Source organism: Caretta caretta, chromosome 6, assembly GCF_965140235.1.
Source record: "Caretta caretta isolate rCarCar2 chromosome 6, rCarCar1.hap1, whole genome shotgun sequence".
NCBI classification, from domain to species: Eukaryota; Metazoa; Chordata; order Testudines; family Cheloniidae; genus Caretta; species Caretta caretta.
Window position 1 is genome coordinate 74,424,613 of NC_134211.1, and position 27,045 is coordinate 74,451,657.

Consider the following 27,045-nt stretch of genomic DNA (forward strand, 5'->3'; position numbering starts at 1 on the left):
ATAGAGTATAGCACCTAATATTCAGATTAAAAAATAAACTTTTGTACAGACTTCAGAAAGATAGATTTTGAGTCTTAACTACAGAAGCTGACGAGTTCATCTAAAAAGATGTTTTCACCTTTTTAACTTATTCTTTGTGTTACTTCCCTAATTCCTTTTTCAAGTGCTCATGAACAATAAAATCATCTAGAACAAGATGTATTGTTGTTATGGCTGTGGATTTCAAGGTGGTGTTGTTTTGTGTTTGGAGTATTTAGAAGACTATTTTAGATGAATAATTAACGTGTAATTTAAGAAAAAAATTAAAATGTTCAGAATTGTACGATTGATTGGAGACCTCTATGAAGAGAAAGAAGATCCAGAATAAGAAAAGGGGGGAATTTGTAGGTTTTTCAGTGGTGTTATTTAATTCATTCAGGTACAAGTAGATATGGATAGTTATTGATAAATTTACAGATTAAATTGACCTTGATTTTTTGCAAAACAATAGCAAACTAGTAGAATTGGTTAAAAAAAAAAACTCTTGAAACATTTTTCAATTTAAGCTACCATTTTGACTGAAACTGAAAACATTTAGCAAAAATAGTTGGTCTAAAGTTACTTTTTAAAATTTAAAATATTGAATTTTTTGAAAAATTTTGAACATTTTTTTTTGTTTTTTCTCAAAAGCCAAAGCCATTCATTTAGCCCCCTTCCATGTATGTTTTATGAAACAGTCTTTAATGATATGATCCCATGTTATTCTTCCTTCCTTGCTCTGGGAATGAATCAGAGTTGTGTAGTGAAGAAAGCAGTTGTCTGTAGGACCTCTGCCTCTTCTGTTGCAAAAGTTGGAAGATGTGTAATGAATGAGATGGGAGAGAGGAGACGGTCTCATTGTTTAGACAGTTGAATGTCATCCTAAATAACTGGATTCTATCTCTGCCTCTGCCACAGAGTTCCTGTGTAATGCTGGGCAAGTCAGGTAAACCAAACTTCTTCTTTGTGTGCTGGTCTCTGTGGTTATTCACTGTGGGTGCATATGTGCCCTCCATGTGCTTGGGACTGGAAATTATTCTATAGCAATGTACATTGTTCCATGCCTCCTCATGCTTCCATCTGAGTGCATAAAACATTTCATGAACTGACCACTCCAACCCCAGTTCCTTTTCCAAAACGTCCGCTTCTCCCCTTCCTCTGGCACTGCCAGGTACTCTGTGTCCAGAATCGATGCAGCCAGAGCCTGTACAAAGAAGACATTGATGGTACGAGGCGCTCACAGTGTCCTGAATCTGTGCCTGGATAGACCACCACCAATACCTGAGCCTCATAAGGACAGGAGGGATTGTTCTCCCCCTGCTCTGATAGTACTGCCTACGCACAGACCTTCCACCTCTAAAACAGGACAAACAGTCCTAACAAAGCCCAGGAGACCAGACAGTTCACCTGAGGCTGGTCCCAGTATGCTGTCCTGGGGAACTTGGCTATGTATGTGGACCTGGAATCCCTGATTTTTGCAGAGCTGATATTGTTGTGGGAGGTCCCACTCTGTCTACCCAACAGTTGCTAGTACGGGAGCATAGCTGGGAACTGGAGGCTCAACTTCAGTCTCTTTCTAGGCCACCTGCTCCTACTTTCTGTCTGATGTAATCAGTTCCCATGGTACCCTCCAGTCCCATGGATAGAACATGAGGAGGCCTATTCATCAGACAAACACAAGCCAGTACTGATGGTCACTCCAATTACAATTATTAGTCCAGACAGGCCTTCCAGATCCACTCAACCTCCCTTTCCTCATTATCATCAGTTCTGGCCCAGAGACCAATGGTAGCCAACACTGGGGCCAACTCCATTTCCCTCCATTGCATTGACCTTATTGGAGCCCCAGGGTTAATACTTCTGGGCAGTTGAGTCATGAGGACCCTGAGTTCCACTCGCTGAAATGGTCATCACTGGGTGAAGAAGCACAGTCTCCTCAGGAGCAGTTGATAAAGGAATATCAACCAGTGTTGATGAATCCACCAGCAATACTCTCCTCACCCTTTCCAGATGAGGCAGTATGAGCATCTTCTCCCTCATCTCCAGACAATTTTCAGAATTGAAGACATGCTCCAGATTCCTCAGGAGACGGTCCAGAATTCCACCCTCAAGGTCCTAGAAGGCTTTGGCTCTATCTAAAGTGGTACTCCTGATTAACAAGGCTATCATGGAACCTGCCAGATTGGTCTAGCAATCACCTGTGTCCTGTGCCCTGACCCCAAAGAGGGCTGAGAAACATTTGTTTGTTCCTCTCCAAGCTCTGTCATGAATGCAGATATCAGTTCCAGGACATTGGGGATGAGGAAAAACCAGTTGCATGAACTTTCCTCCAGGCATCTCTTGATGCAGCTGACACAACAGCACTCTCCATGGCTGCCTCCATAATCATGAGAAGGGCTTCGTGGCTACAGGTCTCTGATTTCCCCCAAGTGATCCAAACCATTTCTGCGGACCTCCCCTTGGAGGGTAATGACAAGACTGATAAATCATTGCACATGTGCAAAGACTGCGTGAGTACAATCCTGCCCATACTGCTGCATCTATACTCAGGCCCCTGCCTGTGCTGCCATGGCCATGCTACTATTTTTAGGCACTCATTTGAGCAGAACTAGCAGAGCAGGGGGAGAAGGAACCTCCAAGCTGCTTTGTAGAAAGGCTCTGTCTCAGGCCAAGGGGATTGAGAAAGAACTGAGGGTGGTTCACCAACACAGTGCTATATAACAGCATGGAGCAGGAGACTGAGTAACATGCATGCACGGGCTGAACAGACACTGCTATGAGATATCTCTGATCAAAGGCACATGGGGCGCAAGTGCACCTAGAGTGTAGCACCCACAGGGACACTAATTAAAGAAAAAAATAAATTAGTTATCCATTAATTTTGGGTGCCCAATTTGACATGCCGAGGACCTGATTTTTCAGAGTACTTAGCATTATATAGGATTTAATATGTTCCAAGCACAGCTCCCACTGACGTCACTTGCAGCTCTGAGTGCTGAGCATTTCTGCAAATCAGGGTTTCAAGTTGGGCACCCAGAAAATGAGAAACACAGTCAGGGCTATGAGGCATTAATGGTGAAGTACAAATTATACCAATATGAACTCCTTTATTGAGCATCTACCAGCAGAACAGAGAGGACAATTCCAGGCAATTATTGCAGAAGGCCAGCTGCTCCCCAGAACATCTCTACTGGCCTTTCTTGACACTGCTGACTCTGCTCATTCAATTTCTGTGGTAGTAGTTATGAGGAGAGGCCTCTTGACTTCAGCTGTCAGGATTTCTTAAGGAGGTCCAGAATATGGTCAAAGACCTTCCTTTTGATGGCACCAAACTGTTTCCAGGCCCACTTTACATTCTCTGAGGATCTATATACCTACCCCAAAGAGAAAGTTTAGTAGGTTCAAGACAGCACAGAGATCCCATCCAACCCAATTCTTGGATTCCCAGAGATCATATGAACCTCAAAACAAGTAACAGAGGTTCTAGAGAAGAAAGCCACCCATTTCCTAACCTTTGTCCTCACAACCTTCTACCCCAAAGCACCAATTTTGATGGGATGGTCGCAGTCCTGAGCTCCCATCATCTTTCATACCAACTGCAGCATTTCATCTGCCTTCCTCCCTTCAGAGACCACCTTTATAACTTCTAGTGGGCTTGGGAGTCTATCCCTATGGACAAATGGGTTTTGGAGATAATCTCCATAGGGTACTCCATCCACTTCACTTCTCTTCCACCTGCCAACCCCCCTGCCCTGCCCTCTTCAGGGACTGCTCTCACGAGAACCTGCTATGGCAGGAAATAGGCTGTCTTCTACTTTTGAGTACTATACAACCAGTTCCCATGCATCACAGAGGGAAAGTGTTTTATTCCAGGTATTTCCTGTTCCAAAAACAAACAAACAAACAAAACGAGTGGTTGGAGACTCATCCTAAATTTAAGGCTACTCAACACCTTTGTGAAGGCACAAAAATTCAGAACAGTGACACCTGCAGCAATAATTCTGATACTAGCCCAAGGGGATTGGTTCTCAGTCCTTAACCTTCAGAACGCATATTTCCGTATAGCAATTCACACATCTAACAAAAGATTCCTACGTTTTACTGTCTGTCAGGACTATTTTCAGAATAGGGTGATTATAAGTAGCAAGCATAGAGACCAAAGTTGATTATCTAAGAAATAAAATAAATTCGCAGTCTGAGTTCTATAAACTAACCAGGATTTGAATCAAGCCTTGTCTCACACTAATAGATGGTACAAACAGGTCACAGAACTTCAATACACAGGCTGGAACTCTCCGCCAACCCGGGACCACTCTCCCCATTTCAAAATCTTTGTCCTCCAGATGTGTTTCCAGGTGTTGAGTTGTCAGGGAGTGAGGCCAAGTCATGATGTCACTTTCCCTCTTTATAGTTTCTTTGAGCTTGCTGGAAAGATATATGCTTCTGAAGTGGAGGTCTACTTTGTCTTCTTGCTTTCTCTGAGAAGTTTTTTCTGGGATGATCATTGGGAGTGTGGTTACGCTTTAATGGGCCATCAGTGCATCTGGCTACTCCATTGTTGTATCTGATAGGCTGGTTGTGGCTGTGCCCGACTTCACAGCATATTTCAGTAAAACACACATAGCAAATCTTCATAACTTCAGATACAATAGCACATACAATCCAACAGGATATTAATGTTCAACAGATCAAGACTTTCAGAATGATGCCTCACAAGGCATATTTTGTACAAACCATATCATAATTATATGACAGTGGTGAATACGGGGGTTCAAGGGTGTTGCTTTGAGCTACAGAGTGCCACGCTCACCTTACAGGGATGTTGTGAATATAAATTAATTAATGTTTGGGATGCACTCAGAGACCATAGTGATGAGCACCATAGAAAAGCCTATGAGGAAATGAACGGTTCTGTCTTCCGAGCAGGATTTGAATAGTGTACGGTGTACAGTAAATAAGGTGTGAGGCCACATGCTGAACAACAAGGAGAAACCGATATATTGAATAGTTACCCATTATGTGAGCACTGTCTATTCTGTGCACTGAATGAGTCCGGGTTCCTGTAGAAAAATAGTATCTGCTCTTGTAATTAAAGACTGAAGCAAATACTCACCAGCAACTACACACCACACAACAAAAACACTAACCCAGGAACCAATCCCTACAACAGACCCCATTGCCAGCTCTGTCCACATATCTATTCAAGGGACACCATCATAGGACCTGACCACAATCAACCACACCATCAGGAGCTCGTTCACCTGCATATCTACCAATGTGATATATGCCATCATGTGCCAGCAATGCTCCTCTGCCATGTACATTGGCCAAACTAGACAATCTCTATGCAAAAGAATAAATGGACACAAATCAGACATAAAGAATTATAACATTCAAAAACCAGTAGGAGAACACTTCAGTCTCCCTGGACACTCAATAACAGACTTTAAAGTGGCAATTCTTCAACAAAAAAACTTCAAAAACAGACTCCAATGAGAAACTGCAGAACTGGAATTAATTTGCAAACTGGACACCATCAAATTAGGCCTGAATAAAGACTAGGAGTGGATGGGTCACTACAAAAACTAATTTTCCACTGCTGATACTCGCACTTTCTTGTCAACTCTTTGAAATGGGCCATCTTGATTACATTTGCTTCATTAGCATTACAAAAGTGATTTTTTCCTCCTTTGGTATTCACCCCTTCTTGTCAACTGCTGAGAATAGCCCACTTCCACCTTAATTGAATTGGCTCGTTAGCACTGACCCCCCACTTGGTAAGGCAACTCCCATCTTTTCCTGTGCTGTGTATTTATACCTACCTCTGTATTTTCCACTCCATGCATCTGATGAAGTGGGTTTTAGCCCACGAAAGCTTATGCCCAAATAAATTTGTTAGTCTCTAAGGATTCCTTATTGTTTTGCTGATACAGACTAACCCGGCTACCACTCTGAAACCTTTCAAAAGGATGTGGTGTTTTTGAGAAGCATGTCTTGTGGGTCAAAGATAAGGTTGTTGCAGGGAGGTCAAGTGAATGTATTCACTGTAAGGGTACTACAGTCTTAAGGTAAAATATTCAAAATGTTACTATTTATCAACATTGCCTTCTCTGATTGTTTCCATATTTTGTAAGGCTTAACTTTTAATTATAACATTCTTTGCATGTAGTTTTTGTAGCCACTGTTACGTATCTCTATTAGTATTATGTCGACACAGTTATTTGTCTGGAAATTTCTTATTATTTTTAAAAGAAATAATATGTTATACTGAAATTATAAAAAGACTTCAGACATAATGTTTGGTGAGTATACAAGTTTTTGCACTATGAACAGATTCTGCACATGAACTTTTAAGTACATAAGTGTTTAAGTCTTTATGCTCTGAAAATAATTGAGTATATAAAAGTTAATGTCTATAATAGTGAAAAGACTTCAGCTGTAATTTTAAAAAAACACCCATTTCCATTGAATTGTAATGGTATTTGAACACCTATCTTCTTTAGGTTGCTTTGGAAATCCTAGACTTCATAGATATATGCCAGGCTTACAACTCCTCAGAGATATTTGCCACACCTGCAGTCTCCCAAAATGCCCTTATAGGACTAGCAGGCCATGCATAGACTCTTTCATATGTTGGATTTAAGCACCTAAAACTTTATATACAGCAAGATCCTAGCTCTTCCCTCACACCAAACTGTCATTGGCCTTTGTCTGCCTCTTAACAGACCTAATCCATGTAATCTGCAAACTGACAGGCACAGATACATTGCTTTGAAGTCACCTCACCCTGTGGGAGTTGCACAGCCCAGACTTGCTCTGTACTTGATTTCAGCTGTAAAGTCAGAGGTAGCTGGAAGGAAGATAGAACTAGGAAACTGACTTTGAGATGCAATAAAAAATGGGCGCAGCAAGCATCAAACTACAGTGCCATGTTACCTGAAAGAGATGTGTTTTAGAAGACAAGTGCTTCAGTGTAATGTACAGTGTATGCATCTTTTATATCTTAACGTTACTAAGGCTAGATATATTTTAAAGTATGGGTTTGTCTTCCCTATATTTCTGAGGATTTACCAGGAAGATAGTCATCCTTATAGAAGCTAGTATTTTCTATACTGGTTCAAGGAACAGTATGGCAGGAAGTACCTGATGCCACTATTTCTTCATCTTACAAAGAAAATGGGTAAATGTCAGGTAATTTGTGTCACGTGTATGATCTAAATGAAGGTCCATCAATCATTTTTGGTCCATCAGTGCAATGATTATCATATCAAAGACACAGAATGACAATGAGGGTAAAAACTTTTCTGTTGTCTATTATCTCTAACTGGCCTCAAGTAATTATTAACATATGTTCTCATTTAACATGTGTCAATATTTTGAATGAAGAGCATTATTTAAATTAAAGGGATATATCTGTCAGCAAATTTTCTATCTAGTAAATGAAAAATTATGATTACTTCATTTTGTGGTTCTGCAAGAAAGGCAGATATTGCAGAAATAGTTGTCTGCTTCACAGGTTTGAAACACAAAGGTCATCTTCAACTTTCTACAGAGAGGTAATAAACAGTGCTTGAGCAGAAGAATTCTGGTGAATGTTCCTCCTAGCCACTCCTCCTTTCTCTCCATCCATTGTACAGTGGGGAGCAGAGTGCATTCCTTTGCTTACCACCAAGTTATGCACTCATGGAGGGTGTAGGATATACCCTTTAGCATAGATGGGAGCCATTCATTTTTGGTACTTTTACAAATTTGATGATAATGGAGCAACTGAGATAAATGTGTATCCATCTCATTCCTCATCTATGAAGAAAAGCTCTGTGTCACTCAAAAGCTTTTCTCTTTCACCAACAGAAGATGGTCCAATAAAAGATATTACCCCACCCACCCCTCTATATTATATCAAGCAAGTGCCATGGCTATTGCTTGTCTATTTAAAGTGTGTTTTTAAAATAACAACACGAGATTTTTCCGTATTGTATTTAATTTAAAGATAAATGCCTCCTGAAGCACTTAAAAATATAGATCAAAATATAAAAACAACATGGCTTCTCATAATTTTGATTTAAATGTATTATTCAAATAGGTATAAAACCTGCCTTACTTTGAGCAGAGGGAGAAGAGATCGTGGCTGATGCTTTATATCCTACAGAAATCCCACGAGTACATATAGGGGGGTGGTGATGGCATTGTGGAGTACACTTAGCTGTAACTCTGAGCAGGGTTTCAGTAGGCTCCTAACAAATGCTTGGGGATAATTGCAGTATACAAGCTAATTGTTGGTGTTGGACATTGTGATCTGCAGGCCATCATATTAGCGATAGTTTCTCCCAACACATTTGAGTGTCATGGAAAGAACCTGTGCATCAGTGTAGGGAAGGACTTCGCCTTTAATTGCTTAAATAAACTTAATCTTTGCAGTTTTATGTACCACAAAGTGTCCGGGACAAAATTTACACAGAACAATGAAGTTTTTCATGCAACATTAATGGGATGTATTTCTGGCTGCATTAAAGAAACACCCGTTAGTGGGGATGTAAGCAGGGCTGAAAGTAAGTTAGAGGACTTTCCAGTACACTGGAGTCCTGAGCAGGGGGCATGGCTTCAACTGGAAGGGGTGTGGCCTTAACCAGAAGAGGCAGGGCCTTAAATCCTCGGGTCCTTTAAATTACCCCCAAGCTACCAGCTGCAGAGGCAGCTGGGAGCCCTGAGGCTCGGGTGATTTAAAGGGCTCAGGCCTCCAGCTGCCACTACTGCAGCAGAGCCACGGGCCCTTTAAATCACTGAGGAGCCCTGGGGGCTCTCAGTTGCCACCACTACCCCGGGGCTCTAGGCTCTGGCAGAGCTTTAAAGGGCCTGGGGCTCCGCTGTGGTAGCGGCTGCCAGAGCCCCGAGCCCTTTAAATCCCCACCTGAGCCCTACTGCCCAAGCCCTGTGGTAGCAGCGGCTGGGATCCGTCAGGGACTTAAAGGGCCCCGTGGCTCCAGCCGCCGCTACTGCCCCAGCCCTTTAAATCCCCACCAGAACCCCGCCGCCACTACGCCAGGGCTCGGGCAGCAGGCTCAGGTGGGGATTTAAAGGGCTTGCAGTTCCGAAAGCTGCTACCGCTCCGGCCCTTTAAATCTCCTCCGGAGCCCCGCCACCGCTACCCTAGGGCTCTGGCGGGGATTTAAAGGGCCGGGGCGGTAGCAGCAGCTGGAGCTCCAGGGCCCTTTAAATCCCCACCGGAGCTCTGCCACCACTACCCCAGGGCTTTAAATTGCCGTCTGAGAAAGCCGGTTCTGGTTCGGCGCATTGGCTCTTACAGGTACGCCGTACTGGGGCGTACCGTCTTACTTTCATCTCTGGATGTAAGAATAATTTAGCTAAATGTATTCAAGTATGAGTACATATCCACTTTTACAATAGATGGTAGATATTAGAGAGACATACAAAGAACACTTTGCATCAAATCAAGTAGCCTAATATTTTTTAAATGGCCAGTCAGTAGAAGCCACTTAAGGCAAATTATGTTATGGACGAGGGGATAGACTGAATAAGACAGCAGCAGCATTCACGTTCTTTTCATTGAGCCAGAAGACGCTACATCCATTTCAATGATGTGTTTATTCTCTAGAGGAGAGACAGACTGCTGGCTGCCATGTCCAGTCTTAGACAGACTCTGCCAGCTGGCAGAACAGCATCCACTAATAGCGAAGAAGTCAGCTGCTTACCTGTCATTGCCTGCAGACTGCTGAGAGGTGATTAATGCCAGGTCATCTTTAACAGATATAGACTAAATACAACAATGGTGCCTTTGCAAAGTTCTGTTTCATTACCTTTTGCTTTTTAATAAGTTGGATAAGTGATGTGTCCTCCTTACATCTGTTTTCTATATAAAATTCTCAAATAGAGTTTATACTCTGCTGCCAGCACCCTCCCGAAACTGACCATAATTTGAGGCAAAGGAGATGCCACAGAAAATATATTCCCTATTTCTAATATTGATTGCATCTGGTTGTTGCAAAAGGTCTTCTAATTCTTCATTGGTTCCAAATTCTGACAACAAAATTCTTTATGCAATTACATAGCATTACAACTGTATTTTTAATATGTTTTGTATGTCCTACTTGAGCTATTCTACTGTCTTATTGTTACCATTTTTGTTATCTAATGAATAAAATATTAGCCTTTAGTCACAAATTTGGTTTGCTGAAGTTATTTCAAGTAGTCTGGGTCTAGTCTGATCTCTGTTAATTATGACCATGTGTACTTATTTCCATACAGATTTTTAGATACAATATGAATCTCTCTATTTTTTTTAATGTACCATTACAATTATCTGCAATTTTTTTTTTTACAAAAGTTACAAGAAAAATTAGCCAAGTGGACTAATTTGATCAGATCTGGAGAGCATATCAACAATTTTCTGAAGTAGCCTAATGTATTAGTTTCAAATGTCATATTATCTGTATGAGGTATAGTCTGGAAAGGTTTTACCTCAAACTAGGCATGTCTAATGGGGTTTATGACAACATATAAATTTGACCCTGAACAGGGTCATCCTGGAGGTCAGTGAATGCTATACAAATTGCATACTAGTCAAGTCTATAATTATCCCTGTTAGAAGTTAATGTGCTGCCTAGTTCAGCAGACTCATATACAGCTTCAAAAATGACCATCATATACTGGGTACTTCCTAACATTTACAAAGAATCACATTTTACAGGAGGAGATGTATGCAAAGTATTCATATACAGTGACTTGTATCCAAGTCATTTTGTATGTTTGTATATTTGGGAAATTCGGAACATGGATTCTGTCCTGTTCAAACAAAATACATAGAATAAGAATACAAAGTTAATTAATTTTAATAGTTAACATACAGTATCATAAATATAGTGTGTAAAGACTTTCAGGATCTGTTTTATTTGCAGTGCTGGCATAAAATATGCTATATGTAGCATAACTAGCATTCATTAAATTGTGTGGTGAGCCTCTACTGCACGGTCATAAGTATCTTGTAAGATCCTTGTTGGAGGTACCATATATTGTTGTTTGTTTGTGAAGTGTCTGGCACACTTTTAGCACTTGATAAATAATAATTAACCCTGCATTTATTCAGACAAAAATGTTACTAGCCTTTCTCTCTCTACCATGTTTCCCAACTCCCATTTCACTTTTGTATTTGTGATTGGCTGAGTGGCTGCTCTGCTAAATGTCCCTGAATGGGCCCATAAGATAGGAGTATTGCAGTAAACAATTGTATGAATTAGTATGAGATTTTTTTAAACCATACTGTACTTTGCCGTTTTCATTACTGTGAGAGCCACCAAAATATATTATTGGGATAACAAAACTTATATCACGACTTTGGGGGTTGGAAAAGTTTAACGGTTTGTTTTGATTTATATTTGAATGCTTCTGTTGGTAGGATTAAAATTCAGTTTCTCACAGTATTTCCCCAGGCATAGTGTGCTGGATATCTCTATTAAGCATTTAGTTGTACAAGTTTCCAGCCTTGCTGAAATCTAGATTAGAGAGAGGCAGATTTTGGTGAAGTGTTTGAATTTTCAAACTAATTAGCAAGAGATGGTCCTGAGCCAAGACCCTGGATATGAAACGTCTCCTGAATTTTGAGGAAGTTCATCTCTGGATCTGAATTTTGTGACTTGTTCCTATCATATCTCTCTAATGGTACAAACCAAACCACATGTACAAACATCGCAAAACTTATGGGAAGTTTGGCTTCAAATCCTAATTTTGCATCTCAGGTTTATCTGTGCCATCAGCTGAACTAAACCTCCAAAACTTTGAAGGTTCACCTTTCAGTATTTTATGTATGTACCTATCCCTGCTCTGAGGTAATACATACCTGAATATGGATCTTTTGTTCATTTTGATATGCTAAAGTCGTTCCCCCCAACACACATACACACAAAAATAGTTTGGGCTCAACACAGATCACTAACATGTATGATCTAATATTCAAAACATGGTCAAAGTCCTTCACTCCTCCTGGCTTTGGTGGCAGATGCTCAGTCATCATTGGAAAGAAGAACTTTTCAGCAATCTCTGAGCATTTTAGGAGCTGTGTTGAAAGAGAGCCATAGGAAAAGCCATCAGCTTTCTTTGATCAAGAAGAACATGTGTTGGAAAGTGAGGACTCGAGGATGGGCTGTAGTGAAATTAAAATTATCTTTGAGACATACTCAGAATTAGGGCTGTCAAGCAATTAAAAAAATTAATCACGATTAATCGCACTGGTAAATAATAATAGAATACTTTTTATTTAAATGTGTATGGATGTTTTCTACATTTTCAAATAGATTGATTTCCATTATGACACAGAATACAAAGTGTACAGTGCTCATTTTATATTTATTTTTGATTTCAAGTATTTGCACTGAAAAAAACAAAATAAATAGTATTTTTCAATTCACCTAATACAAGTACTGTAGTGCAATCTCCTTATCATGAAAATTGAACTTATAAATGTAGAATTATGTACATAACATAAGAATAGCCATACTGGGTCAGACCAAAGGTCCATCTAGCCCAGTATCCTGTCTTCTGACAGGAGCCAATGCCAGGTGCCCCAGAGGGAATGAACAGAACAGACAATCACCAAGTGGTCAATTCCCTGTCTCCCATTCCCAGCTTCTGGCAAACAGAGGCTAGGGACGCCATCCCTGCCCATCCTGGCTAATAGCCATTGATGGACCTATCCTCCACGAACTTATCTAATTCTTTTTTGAACCCTCTTCTAGTCTTGGCCTTCACAATGTCTTCTGACAAAGAGTTCCACAGGTTGACTGTGCGTAATGTGAAGAAATACTTCCTTTTGTTTGTTTTAAACCTGCTGCCTATTTCATTTGGTGACTCCTAGTTCTTGTATTATGAGAAGGAGTAAATAACACTTCCTTATTTACTTTCTCCATACCGGTCATTATGTTATAGAGCTCTATCATATCCCCCCCACCCCTTAGTTGTCTCTTTTACAGGCTGAAAAGACCCAGTCTTATTAATCTCTCCTCATACGGAAGCCATTCCATACCCCTAATAATTTTTGTAAAATTTTAGAGCCTGCAAGTCCATGCAGTCCTACTTCTTGCTCAGCCAATCGCTCAGACAAACAAGTTTATTTACATTTGCAGGAGATAATGCTGCCCGCTTCTTGTTTACAGTGTCACCTGAAAGTGAGAACAGGCGTTCTCATGGCACTGTTGTAGCTGGCGTCGCAAGATATTTACGTGCCAGATGCGCTAAAGATTCATATGTCCCTTCATGCTTCAACCACCATTCCAGGGGACATGCGTTCATGTTGATGACAGGTTCTGCTCAATAACAATCCAAAGCAGTGCGGACCGATGCCTGTTCATTTTCATCATCTGAGTCAGATGCCACCAGCAGAAGGTTGATTTTCTTTTTTGTTGGTTCAGGTTCTGTAGTTTCCACATCAGAGTGTTGCTCTTTTAACACGTCTGAAAGCATGCTGCACACCTCATCCCTCGCAGATTTTGGAATGCACTTCAGATTCTTAAACCTTGGGTCAAGTGCTGTAGCTACCTTTAGAAATCTCACATAGGTACCTTCTTTGCGTTTTGTGAAATCTGCAGCAAAAGTGTTCTTAAAATGAACAACATATGCTGGGTCATCATCCAAGACTGCTGTAACATGAAATACATGGCAGAATGTGGGTAAAACAGAGGAGGGGACATACAATTCTACCCAAGGAGTTCACGTTATATTTTTAATGAGCATCATCAGCATAGAAGCATGTCCTCTGGAATGGTGTCTGAAGCATGAAGGGGCATATGAATGTTTAGCATATCTGGGACATAAATACTTTGCAATGTCAGCTACAAAAATGCCATGCAAATGCCTGTTTCAGGTGATATTGTAAATAAGAAGCAGGCAACATTGTCTCTTGTAAATGTAAACAAGCTTGTTTGTCTTAGTGATTGGTTGAACAAGAAGTAGGACTGAGTGGACTCATAGGCTCTGAAGTTTTACATTGTTTTGTTTTTGAGTGCAGTTATGTAACAAAACCAAATCTACATTTGTAAGCTGCACTTTCATGACAAAGAGATTGCACTACAGTACTTGTATGAGGTGAATTGAAAAATACTATTTCTTTTGTTTATCATTTTATAGTGCAAATATTTGTAATAAAAATAATATACACTTTGATTTCAATTACAACACAATACAATGTATATGAAAATGTAGAAAAAATCCAAAATATTTAATAAATTTCAATTGCTATTCTACTGTTTAACAGTGCAATTAAAACTGCAATTAATCACCATTAATTTTTTTTAATGGCGATTAATTTTTTTGAGTTAATTGCGTTAGTTAACTGCAATTAATCAACAGCCCTACTCAGAATATCTCACACTCCTGCACCACATTCTCCTGATGGGGGTAAGGGGAAAGAATATGCATTTCTTGAATAAAGATCTGATGTGGGTTTGTCTTACTGGTAGACAGTATCCTACAAATAAAGGATGATCTTTCCTTACTGGTGCTGGTATGAATTACATTTTGGAGCTGGCTTGTATTTATTACTGTTATTTGAAGTCCAAGCTTTGTGGTCCCGTTTGAACTGAAAAGTTTAAATAATTTGAAGAAGCTGATGTCTTGTTTACCTGTATACGTGGCTACAGAAGGCCAGGAGAAGATTGAGATAATCATAGCCTTATACCACATTTAAATGGTGAAAAGCGTTGAGCAGTATTCAATTTAACTCACAAATTAGCATTTCTAGCTCTTCTTTAATAATGAAGGGTTTTGTAGATTGATAATTTTGACTACAATAGCATTTTGTTTTATAATTCCAGATTATCAAACTGCTGGATGGAAAGCGATCTCAAACTGTAGGAATTTTGATATCCAGTTTGCACCTGGAAATGAGGGATATTCAACAAGGTGAGAGTTACAAAACTCTTGATATAACTTATTTACATGGAGATTTTCTCATATCTTTACTTAAAGTGAATGTTAGGCAAAAGTGGGTGCTCTTATGTGTGTTCCCTTTTTGGTGTTAGTATAATAACGAGAAAAAGTAGTATTAGTTTTCTAACTAAGTACATAAAAGTGAACAGCTGCTAACTTAATCTGAAATTTAAACCAGCCCTTTCCTCTGGTAATTAATTGACTTTAGATTTTGATTTTATATATCACATCCAGTGTTATGATTTTCATGTTTTTCATGTATAACTGTTTTGGATTTTAAGAGTGGTTCTATCAGATTGCCTTCTATATGTGTGCTCTCAAAGCTGTTTATGTTGGCTCCCTTCTTTGTTTCCTCTTTCTCATCCCCATCCCCAGAGGCCCTCAGCTCAGGGAAGCTCAAATGAGAACTTACAAATAATATTTGGGGTTTGTTAGGTGTTTAATTTTTTGCTTCGATGGCAGTGTAAAAAACATATCCAAAAGAGAAAATACCAAAACCATATGACAAGAGGAGGGATGAACACTGAGCAGTACATTTTCAAGTGTTGGGGGCTATTCTGTGCATAAGTCCTATTATTGGTAGAAATGGGCCAAAGAAGCTTGGAAAAAATATATCTGTCTCTGACTAGGGTTTTCAGGGGACGTAGATCAGGTATTTTGGTGCTTGTGCTACATATTAAAAAGGACACTGTTTAGGTGATTTTCATATTTTAAAAAGCTTTTCACTGTTTAAAACAACTGCTGGAAAGCTCCAAATTGAAGTCTGCTTTCTTGCGTGTGATGGAGGGAAAACAATGGTAAAGACTGGCTTGGAATTGTGGGGTGTTGAGATGCTGCTGGCATTGATTATTATTAATTTTAGAACAGCCTTGGAGCATTCTAGCTTTTTTTAAAAAACAAGGGCTTACAGATGGTTACAAGAAGAAGAAAGAAATGAGGCAAGACTTTGAGCCTGCCCATAATGTGTCAGAGGTATCCTAATGCTAGACACTAGCTGCAGTAATGAATTTTGTGAATAGTTTGCTGGCAAGACTAATAAGAGGCAGCAGCTGTAACATAAAAACCCTGTGATGTTCTTTCTTCAAGTTTCTTCAGATAAATTTTCAAGGCCTCTTATTTCATGCTGTGAGATGTCTTGTAGATAAGACACTTATGCTGCAGAGTATTAATGTGGCATTTTTATATTTCACAACAATATGAGTGCTATTAATCATGATCTGTCTGAAGAGACTACTGGACAAAAGAGCCATAACTCACCAGGACTAAGAATGGCACCCAAATGCTATGAGGATGTTCCTTAGAACCCCATATTATTATAATGATGATAGTAATAGTTGTACTAGTTCATCTTCTGCTTCATGCTGTCACATTCAGTCTATTCCTCACTAAGACGTTTTCCTTTATCACCGGACTTTACCCAATTTACGTAGACTTCTCACCACTATGGAACCTTGACTATTGCTAAGAGGGTTACTTGCTTGCAGGGCTGCTAACTATCACCATTCAATCTCGTGGCTAGGAAAGGATCATTATAATGACATGCATAATTCATGAGTTCCTTTGGAATACTATATTCTTCTCTGAATGATGATGGTCCCTATCTGTATTCCACTGAGGGTTGTTTGCATGCGCCATGTTTCAACTGGGGTGATAAAGGGTGGGGCAGACCGACTGCGCCCTCAATTCCTTCTTAGTGTTGCATGGTCCAAGTAGGAGCTTCTGCTGTTCTCTCATCTCTTGTGATGCACTTTAAGAATTCCTTGTATATAGTTAGCATTTTATTGTGAGGTGTTATTTTTGGTAGTAGTAGTAGTAGTTTCTGGTGTTAGTAGTAGTTTTCTGAGGATTTGAGGACTTTGGGACACTGCTTTGGAGGTTTCCCTACCCCCCACCCCCAGCACCCACACCTAGTTACTGAATTATGCCGAAGATGCTGAGGTTCAAGATCTGCGCTTCCTGCCCTCACTTATTTTCAATCAGCGATGGCACCAACCCTGCCTTTATTTCTTGGGTGAAGCCCATGTCACATTCAGAGGCAGTATCTGCCTCTCCTTCCTTGCTAATACCTTCAGTTAGATTAAGGCTGAGCAACCTCTCTGTTGCAGTTGAGGAATGCACCCCCTACCATGGAGCTCCAGTCCAGTTCCACCAGTACCAGTGCTAAGGACCTTGTGCCAGGGCCTAACCGTGAGGCAAGGAACCATACGCATAATCATGACAGTAAGTCTTCCTCAAAGCCCAGGAAAGACACTGCATCCTCCACAAGTTCTGGCCATGGAGCAACGGCATGTTTCAAGGCCCACAAGCATTACAAGAAGTCACACAGAATGCCAGACCCATCTATTCCGGTCACTGAGTTTCACATCCCCTCTTCATCAGTATTGCAGAACCACAGGAATCATCAGTTCTGAGGCAGCCTTCTGCCCACGTTCCAGCTCCAATTCTGTCTGTGGAATGACACTGGGAGACTCAAGTCAGTTCCTGGACCTTGTGGACTGTTAGCCCTAGATGATGAAATCACTGGATCTTCTGGTGCATTTGGTTCTAAAAAGACTCTGGTCCTCTGCTTTGGACTTGCCACATTCAGGTCATGTTCCTGGGTGCTCCCCTGTGACATTCTCAGTTTGCTGGTTCTGGTGGCTCTGCCGTTTGAACAAGGATCTGACTTCTCAGTGCTGGAAGATTCAGATGATGCACATGGTCGACCGTTCCCATACCTACAGCAAAAATATCCAAAGGCTCTGCTGGCACAGTGGCAATATTCTCCTTTCCCTCAAACCAGGAGCCATTGGTACCCAGCTCCCTGGGGACCACCAGAGCAACTGCAAGATCCACCTGGTTGGCCATACTGGTGGCGTTGGCCCCAGTATCTGCCTTCAGCACCTTTTGGATCTGCTCAAAAGGAATCCCCCACCTCACCACTCTGGCCTTCATTGGGTAGACATTTGGAACCAGGGTTGGAGGATGCACCAATCAGCCTGACTCCAGTGGTACTGCCAGATCTGGAGTGGCTCCCCTCCTCGTCTCCGGTTGTGACAGTGTCCTCAACTCCTTCCTCCCCGCATAGATGACTACCACCAGTTCCAGGAGTTGTTAAAGAGGGTGGTTGAGACCCTCCACATTCCACTGGAGGAGGTGCAGGACAGCTAGCATCGGTTACTGGACATTCTGTGTGCATCAGTATCGGAACAAAGTGGTGCTACCTCTTAATCAATTATGCCATTCTCCAACTGGCCTGCACCATCTGGCATACCTGGCAACCTGTGCACTCACCCCGAAGGAGGCAGAAAATATGTACTCTGTACCAGCAAAGGAGTCTGAGTTTCTATTTTCTCACCCCTCGCCCAATTCCCTGGTTATTCAAGCTGGCACTGAGTGGGCCAGACAGCAGCGTCCACATTCCACTCCGATTCACGAGGGTAAGAGACTGCACCTTCTGGGTTGTAAGGTCTTTTCATTGTCCAGCCTTCAGTTCCACATCTCTAATTACTTGGTGATACTGGCAAGGTATAAACTTTTTTGAATTATAGCCACTTAACGGAATTTGCAGACAAGTTTCCCCAGCAGGACCGTTCCTATTTCCAGGCTATTTTAGAAGCAGGCAAATTGGTTGCCGGGACGATGCTTCAGGCCATGGTAGATTTGGCAGACGCATCTTTGTGCACTATGGCCACAGGGATTGTCATGAGGAGAGAATCTTGGTTACATTCCTCTGGTTTCCCAAGGGAGGTACAGAACACAACTGAGGAACCCCCCTTCATTGAATGTCACTTCTTCAACCAGAAGACTGACATTCTCTATACTCACTCAAAGACTCTAGAGCCAATCTGTGATCTCTGGGCATTTATACACCAGCACCCAAGTGCAAATTCTATCGGCCACCTACTGCACATTGACACAGCTCCTCAGTTTTTCCACCAGTGGTCTCATGAGCCTCCTTACAAGCATCAAAACACTCAATGGCCCCATATGCCTGGCCCATCAACACAGTCCTTGACTCCACACGCTCAATCTTCACGTAAGCTATGTTTCTGAGTGCATCTAGAGAGCCATCAACCAAATTGCAACCCATTGTTCTTGCACCCCACTCCTTTCAGGGGTCATCTAGTGCTCTTTCTACCAGCCTGGAGCATGATAACAATGGACGAGTGGGTCCTGAGTGTCATTTAACATGGCTATGTGATTGAGTTCACAGCACTACCTCATCCACATCCCCCATCCTGATCCTGCCTCCAGGACCACTCTCTGAACAGTATCCTTGCCCTGGAGGTAGACTACCTCCTACGTAGAGGGGCAATAGAGCCGGTGCCCACAGCCTTTCAAGACACAGGGTTCTATTCCACCTACTTCCTGCGACCCAAGAAAAAGAGAGGATGGAGACTAATCCTAGATCTTTGTCATCTCAACCGCTTCATATACAAACCAAAGTTCCATATGATCACAGTCGTGGCTAGCATACTATCCTTGCTAGAAAAAGGAATGTGGTTTATGGCTCTTGATATGCAAGACTCTTACTGTCACATAGATATCCATTTGACCCACAGATGATTTCTGAGGTTTACTGTGGTCCCTTGGCACTTCCAATACAGGGTTCTACCGTTCAGATTCACCACTGCTCCCTGGGTCTTCACCAAGGTCTTTTCTATAGTGGCAGCTTACCTCTGGCATCAAGATGTTCTCATCTTCCCTTATCTCAATGACTAGCTGCTGGCAGTGCAATCCAGACACAAAGCTCAAGCATTGACTTCCCTGCTGCTTCTATTCCTCTCCTCCTTGGGAGCGAGTGTAAACATCGAAAAATCAATGTTGGACCCTACACAGTCTCTGGAGTTCATCGGAGCGTACATCAACGCGGTCGCTGCGTATGTCTATCTACCACAGGTCTGGTTCCTGGCCCTGCTAGAACTGATTGCTTCGGTGACTTCCAGTCCTTCTGTTCCAGACTGAACTTGCCTTTCCCCTCATGGCCATGTGGTGGCATGCGCATATGTCACTGCCTTCATTCATCTTTGCTTCTGCTGTCTACGACTGTGGTTACAGAAAGCCCATTCTCCGATGCTTCACTCCATGGACACCCAAATAACTGCCCCACCCCAGGGTTCTTTCCTTGCTTTGGTAATGGATGGACCCAGAACAGGTTTGCACCTGATTGCCTTTCCTTCCATCCTGACCAAGCATGATGATCATTATGGACGAACCACTTAACAGATGGGGTGCCCATATATGCGAACACATGATGGAAGGGATTTGGACCATTTGGGAATCCAGGATGCATATCAACATCTTAGAATTTAGGACAGTATGGAGAACATGTCACGCATTTCTCCTGTTCATCCATTTCCCACCATATTCTCATCATGTTGGACAACATCACTATAATTTACTACACAAATGAACAAGAGGGAATAAGGTCACTGTTGCTTTGCGTGGAAGCAGTTTGCCTCTGGAAATGGTGCATCGCACACAGTATCCTGTTGTCAGAGGCTTATCTCCTGGGAACTCAGCAGATGCTCTGAGCAGGAATTTTGTGGCCGACCACAAATGGAAACTACACAACTCTGTGGTCAAGGATATTTTTCACTGTTGTGGGGGCGTCTCTGGTGAGGGATCTCTTTGCCTCCCACACCAATATCAAATGCATACAGTATGGTTCCAAGGGCAGGCTCAAAGCTCACTCCCAAGGTGACACACTAGTCATTGGCTATAGAATTTCTAAGTTGGACCAGATCAATTGTGCCTTCTCCCCCTAACTTTACTGCCTTGCATCCTTCACAAGATTCAGTGAGACAGAGTGATGATCATTTTGATCGTCCCATTTTGGTCTTGCCAGTTCTGGTTTCCTCCTTTTCTCCGCATGCCGAAGCATCCTTCTCTCCCACTAGACATTCCTGGAACTGCTGATGCTAAACAATGGCAGGACAACAGACATCCTGATCCGCAGATGCTTCATCTGAGAGTCTGGTTTTTGGAGGGGCATCTTTGGTAGCATGGGAATGCTCATCAACAGTGTGACGTCCTCTTGAGGAGTAGGAGGGACTCCTCGAGGTGCTCCCACCAAGCCAAATGGAAACACTTTGCCTCCTGGGCTCAACAGAAAGGTCTTGCTCCTGGGGCCACAGACATTCCTCTTCTCTTGTTATATCTCCTATCCCGTTCTCAGCTCCATCGAGATGCCTGTAGCAGCCATTAGTGCTTTCCACCATTATGTGCGGGGCACTCAGTTTTCACTCACCCATTGACTGTACAATTCTGGAAGAGCCTCATGTGGATGTATTCTCCCGTTCAAGCCATCACTCTCCATTGGGACCTCAACCTTGTTCTCATGGCATTGATGAACCACAGGCCTCGTGCTCCCATTCCCTTCTTTCCATGAAGGTGGATTTTCTGATAGCTATTACCCCTGTGAGAAGGGTGGGCAAATTGGGGACGATTATGGCAGACTCCCCTTTTACTACATTCCATAAGGACAAAGTTTCCTTACGTTTGCATCCCAAGTTTCTGCCGAAAGTGGTTTCCTGCTTGCACCTCACCAACACATACACTTACCTGCCTTCTTTCCAAAGCCGCATGCCTCAGAGAAGGAACGTCACCTTCACTCCCACAATGTTGATAGGGCCCTGGCCTTTTACCTGCAGAGGATGAAGCCATTCAGGAAGTCTCCTAAATTATTTGTTGCTATAGCAGAAAGAATTATGGGGCAGGCCATCTCCACTCAAGGAATTTCTAAGTGGGTTTCAGGTGCATTGCACTCTGTTATCAATTATCGGGACTGTCTCCACCCCTTGGGGTACTAGCCCATTTCACAAGAGTCAAGCATCAGCTATGGCTGCACTTCACGACATGCCACTCATGGACATAGGTAAGGCGGTCATGTGGAGTTTGGTACACACTTTCTCTTCCCATTATGCGCTGGTGCAAGACTGTGTGACAGATGCCTCGTTTGGTGCGGTGGTCCTCTGTTCCATGGTTCCACAATCTTCCTCTCACCCTCCTTCTAATTAGATACGGCTTGTCAATGAATACATTGCTCAAAGAAGACAAAGAGTTTACTTAACTTGTAACTGGAGGTTCTTTGAGATGCGTGGTCCCTATCTGTATTCCAATCCCTCCCTCCTTCCCCTCTGCGGTGGACCTGATTGATTTCTGGTGGAGGGCGCAGCCAGTCCGCCCCACCCTTTATTGCCTCAGTCAAAACCATGAGGCAGAACAAGGGTGCATGTGCGGACCAATGGACACCACTACATTAAAAGCACTGGCTCTGGGTGCGTGGCCCATGTGCGTAATCCTCAGTGGAATACAGAGTAACCTCCTCTTTATGAGTCCAGAGACTTCAGAATGGAGGCCATAGTAAATTATCACCCATGACACATGTATCATATTGTGTAACTGATTTTTTTAATGAAGGAAAAAATAATTATTTTAAAAGGTTTATACAGTTTATATTTACCACCACCACATCTTCTGCAGTAAATTCTGAATGGAGATGCAGACCCCTTAGGAAATTTTAGACATAGGCTGCGGACCCCAGGTTGAAAATCTTAGGTTTAAACAATCAAACATACAAAACTGAGCTAAGCCTCATCCATGATATCCCAGCCTTCCTGGGTTACCCTGTCTCAACAACAACAATACACTTAGACCCCATGAGTCCATAGCACTGAATGTCCGTGGCCACATCGCACAGCTTTATTGCAGGTGTCTAAAAGTTTCACTGGGTTACTACTGATCTAGTGCAGCCAGGTTAATCGTGGATGGCTGCGTGGTCACCACTAGTGTGTGGCCAGGCACTGTCCCCTCCTGACTTCAACTCTGATCTTCAAGACTGAGAGTGAATGGGCTTCATCTTTGAGGTGAGTTGTATGACCAAAAAGTGCAAACTGGGAGTGACCGATGAGCCAGTTTTTTTCCAGGAACAGAAAGGAGAATTATTGGCCTGTAACTGCTGCACTAAGTGCACTGGCCTTTACCTTTAGAAAGTGGAATGATGATCCCTTTCCTCCACTCCATTGGTACCTTCCCTGTGGTTCAAGCCTGGACAAAAATTTGGAATAATGCTACACTTATGGGCACTCTGGTGCATCTGACAAGTTCGGGTGTTATGCTGTTAGGTCCAGCAGTGCTCTCTCTTCTCAGTTTCTTTATGGCAGAGTGGACCTCTTCCAATGTAGAGGTTTCAGAGTCAGGGATTTCATCTACTAACTTGTCCAGATCTGAGCATGGAGTTGTTCAGGATAGTTAAGTGCGGTCTTATAATATTCTTTCCATCTTTGTAGGACTTCTTCTTGGGTTGAACATGTGTTATCAGCCTTATTTATTGGCATAAACCCTGCACAAAGTCCAGTTTTGGATCAAAGTGATTGAATAACTATGCAGATCATAATTTATTAGATCTTATTCCTTCTTCTACCTCTTTTGCCAAGTTCTCAAAATAAACTTCATGATCCACTTTTACTCGTGCCCAAAAAATACCCCATTGTCATGCCACTGTCTGGCCTCAGATTTCTTTTGCAAAATTTGAAATGTCTGATCAGTTTAGTCAAGGGTGTTGCACGTAGAATTCCAGATTGTCCAAGCTGATTCTGCATCATCTGGGAGAGTGCCAAGTGCATCAAATTTGTTGCACACTGTGACAGAGTACTTATTAGCAAGTGCTGAATATTCACAGATGCATTGTGCCTTATGTTTCATAACAGGTCACTCCTGTTGAAATCAGAGGGTAATTGCCATTTTAGCATAAAGAGATGATAGTCAGTATTTGCTGGGACTTCTGCACCTCTGTGTACACCCGATATGACCTTAGTGCTTTATGATCCAATATATGTTTCAGCTCCTTCCTCATCCAACCATTGTTGGAGATCCAGGTTTCCTGATGAATATCTAAGCACCTGAACCAACTTCCAATGATGGTAATATTATGAGACACACAAAAAGAGAGAAATCTCAGATTTATTTATTCTTCTAGAGCAAAATGGGCCAAGAATAGTCTCAAAGCCATTTCTGGAACAACTTGGTTTAGGGTTCATATCTCCAAGTATAATAAGGTCATTGTGCAGTGAAGCAGATCAAGCCATTGCTTCTTGCTACTAATATAATTTATCTTTATTAGCATCTGTAGCTACAACAATGGAGAGCTGTGCATAGCACCACATCAACCTGGCATATAGCAGTCGATTAGAAATAGGGTATCACACTGAATGATTGATTAAATGGTGGAAAGAGGATGAGTGCCATTAAATTTATGTAGCTAGTTCCTCCAAAATACAGTAGACCTGCATCCTCACAGAATGATGACCATGTTTCACAAGTCGTTGCCTTGGTTATACAATTGCAATGTTGTATCTTTTCAACTCTTGGACTAACAAAACCTGGTACCTGACATCATTTAGGGTTTGTACATTCCTGGTAGCAAATCTGGTGGATTTTTCTCAAATCATTTGTGGATGCCATAGTCATTATGGAGTTCAGCCTAAAGTGTGGACCATGTTTTATTGGATGCTCCTTGATTCCATCTGTCGCCTGGGGACAGGGGAGATGTAGCATGGTGATTTTGTTTAGGGACACCAGTCCTCTTCCTAGAATCTCTTCCACATGAGCAGGTGGTTCTGAGGTTATAGATCAGCCACCTTTACAGCTGTTTGGGAAACATTTTCCCTTCTTTTCTGGATCTGCCATTGGCCTTCACTCGGAACTCTGAGCCAGGGCCCTGATTGGATGCTACTGGTTGGAGTCAGCCAGAACTGAGATTCGTGTTGGCAGAGTTGACCACACCCAGAAATAGCAAGGCAAATACTGCTTCCCCATCAGCTATCATAAAGGTATGGGCCTATTGATACCTGAACAAATTATCCCCAAATAAATTCTGTGGCTCTTCTAGTATTACTACAGAATGAAGAACTGCCACATGGATACAGACACTTGCAAAATTAATGAGAAGATAAGAGCAGTTACTAGAAAACTTAAATGCTGCTTAAAATGCTGTGGGTTTTTTACCTCCAAGGGATCCCCTCTAAATCTGATTTAAGTCAAGTAACTGGCATGCAGTTCAGATAGCTTAGCAGAGGGAACACATGATTGACCATATCTGGCACACAGATGTTTCGGTTTGCATTTGATAACTAGCCAGCAAACAAGCAGATGCCACATTGTAGAAGGGAATCTTCCACAGATGTTTCTCAGAGAGAGTGAAGTTCGCCCTCGGTAGATAAATAGCCATTCTCACTCCTTCTCAGAGTACATGCTAGACAGTGGGCAACCCAAATACAGAACAATAATTTTGGCAAGAGCTAATGTATATGTAGACTAGTTAGCACAAAAATAATCTTTCTGTGATGTAAAGGAACACTGAGTTTGCATAGCTAGGACTGTCCTATTTTAAACTAATTTGCGGGGGGATGGGGGAGCCTATCTATGTTCTAGAGAACACAGAATTTGTGCCTTAACAGATTTTGCTGCTGAATCTGGTACTGATGATGACAGTCCTGCTGCTACTTAGATCATTAATAATGGTCACCCACAAAATTTCCATCTCTTGAGCATCATGAACACATAGCATGGAAAATCTATCATTTGCACTGTGCCATGCAGAATCTAAACTTATATTTACGTAAGTCATGCCCACGTGGTGTGGCACTCTGTCCCCCTTCAGTGGTGGCTAGGCCATATAGAGGTTGATGAGCCTGCTACAGCCCTAGCTAAGAGACCTGGGTCTTCTAGTTGAGGCAGTAGAGGCTCATGCATTAAGATCCAGAGCTCCCAGGTCAATACTCACCACAGACAGCCCATCAAGGGGTGTCAACATTACATTTAAAAAAACAAATATTTCTAGTAGTAAAAGGCTATCATCAAGTGGCTCAGAGGCTTGGTATAAAACTTTGAGGCCCCCCTTTTCTGGTCCTTTCATAGCCTTGTGAAAGGGAGAGAGGAATAGTTCTTTCTAAACCTTAAAGTACATTTGGGTTCAGTTCAAGGGATGTGCCAACATATAGCTTAGCTCTTATTTCTCTGAACCTGCTGCACAGTTGTGAAAATAATCTTCTGCCCAGATAAGTACACTTCTGTATTTGTTTTTTTTCCCAGTGACAGCTCAACTAAAGCAATAGAGCAGGGGTAGGAAACCTGTTGCTCAGGGCTACCTGTGCGGTTCAGTTGTTAAATATGACAGCTTTCTTCATAACCGGATGGATTCAGTTCGGTTGCTAATTGTGTATAGGTATGTGAGGCACCCTTGCCCCTCAGCGTCTTATAACCCCACTTCCCCACTCAAGGAACTCCCAACACAAGTACTCAGTGAAAGCAGTGTAATATGAAGCAAATAACAATACTTCTCTGCTGTGATGTAGTCATTCCTCACCTCTGCTAGCCTTTAACGGATTGTTGAAATCCTTGCTTATAATTAATTGGCGCAGATATTCAGACCACTTTGGCATTCTGTGTATAAATCTTAATACGTGATCAGAATAATATTTGTCTATTGTATAGGCAATGTAAGACTTAAGGTGTGCTTGTTTATTCTCTCCCCCACTCCTTTTTTTCCCCCTTGCCTTTTTTTCAAACATCTCTCACTTTTTCTTTTGGAAATTAAGTTTTAAATTTTTTAAATAAATGGGATGGATGGGTCACCATTAATAAAGTGGTACTGCCCAAGCTAGTAATGCCCCTGCTCTTGAAAAGATACTCATATTTACTAACTAGCTAGATTAGATGTGCATACAGCCGGGGGAGAAATTTCATTGTCAATGGCTAGAATTAGATGGGATTGAGTATTTTCTCTACAAAATCTAGGTCATTTCTCCCTGATCTCTTCTCTTACCAGTAGACCATATTTTCTCAGATTGGTAGCTAACATGGCCTTTGCTGTTCCTCATGAGTAAGGTTTGTTCTTTTGAGGGCTAATACAAATTGTGATAATGGGCAAAGCAGCAATACAAGTGGCTGGAATGTCACTCCGACTCAAATTCCTCTGTACAATGTTTGATGGTGGGATCAGCTAGAGATATGTATGAATAACTTTTCTGTCCTGCAATTTTGTATTTGTTATACTAGGAATTCATGCATGTAGAATGGGGACCTAAGATAATGTTGTGGAGATATAAA

General features: G+C 41.9%; 1 protein-coding gene across 5 annotated transcripts in view; it reads left to right on the plus strand.

Moving 5' to 3' along the window:
• The window catches only part of FMN1 (formin 1), a 393,819-nt gene that overhangs the window by 226,861 nt on the left and 139,913 nt on the right, over window positions 1-27,045 (plus strand). For all 5 annotated transcript variants that reach the window (XM_048854639.2, XM_048854640.2, XM_048854641.2 and 2 more), the window contains one exon: window positions 14,838-14,925. In XM_048854639.2, the coding sequence (XP_048710596.2) occupies window positions 14,838-14,925 (88 nt within the window). The remainder of the gene's footprint in view (window positions 1-14,837; window positions 14,926-27,045) is intronic.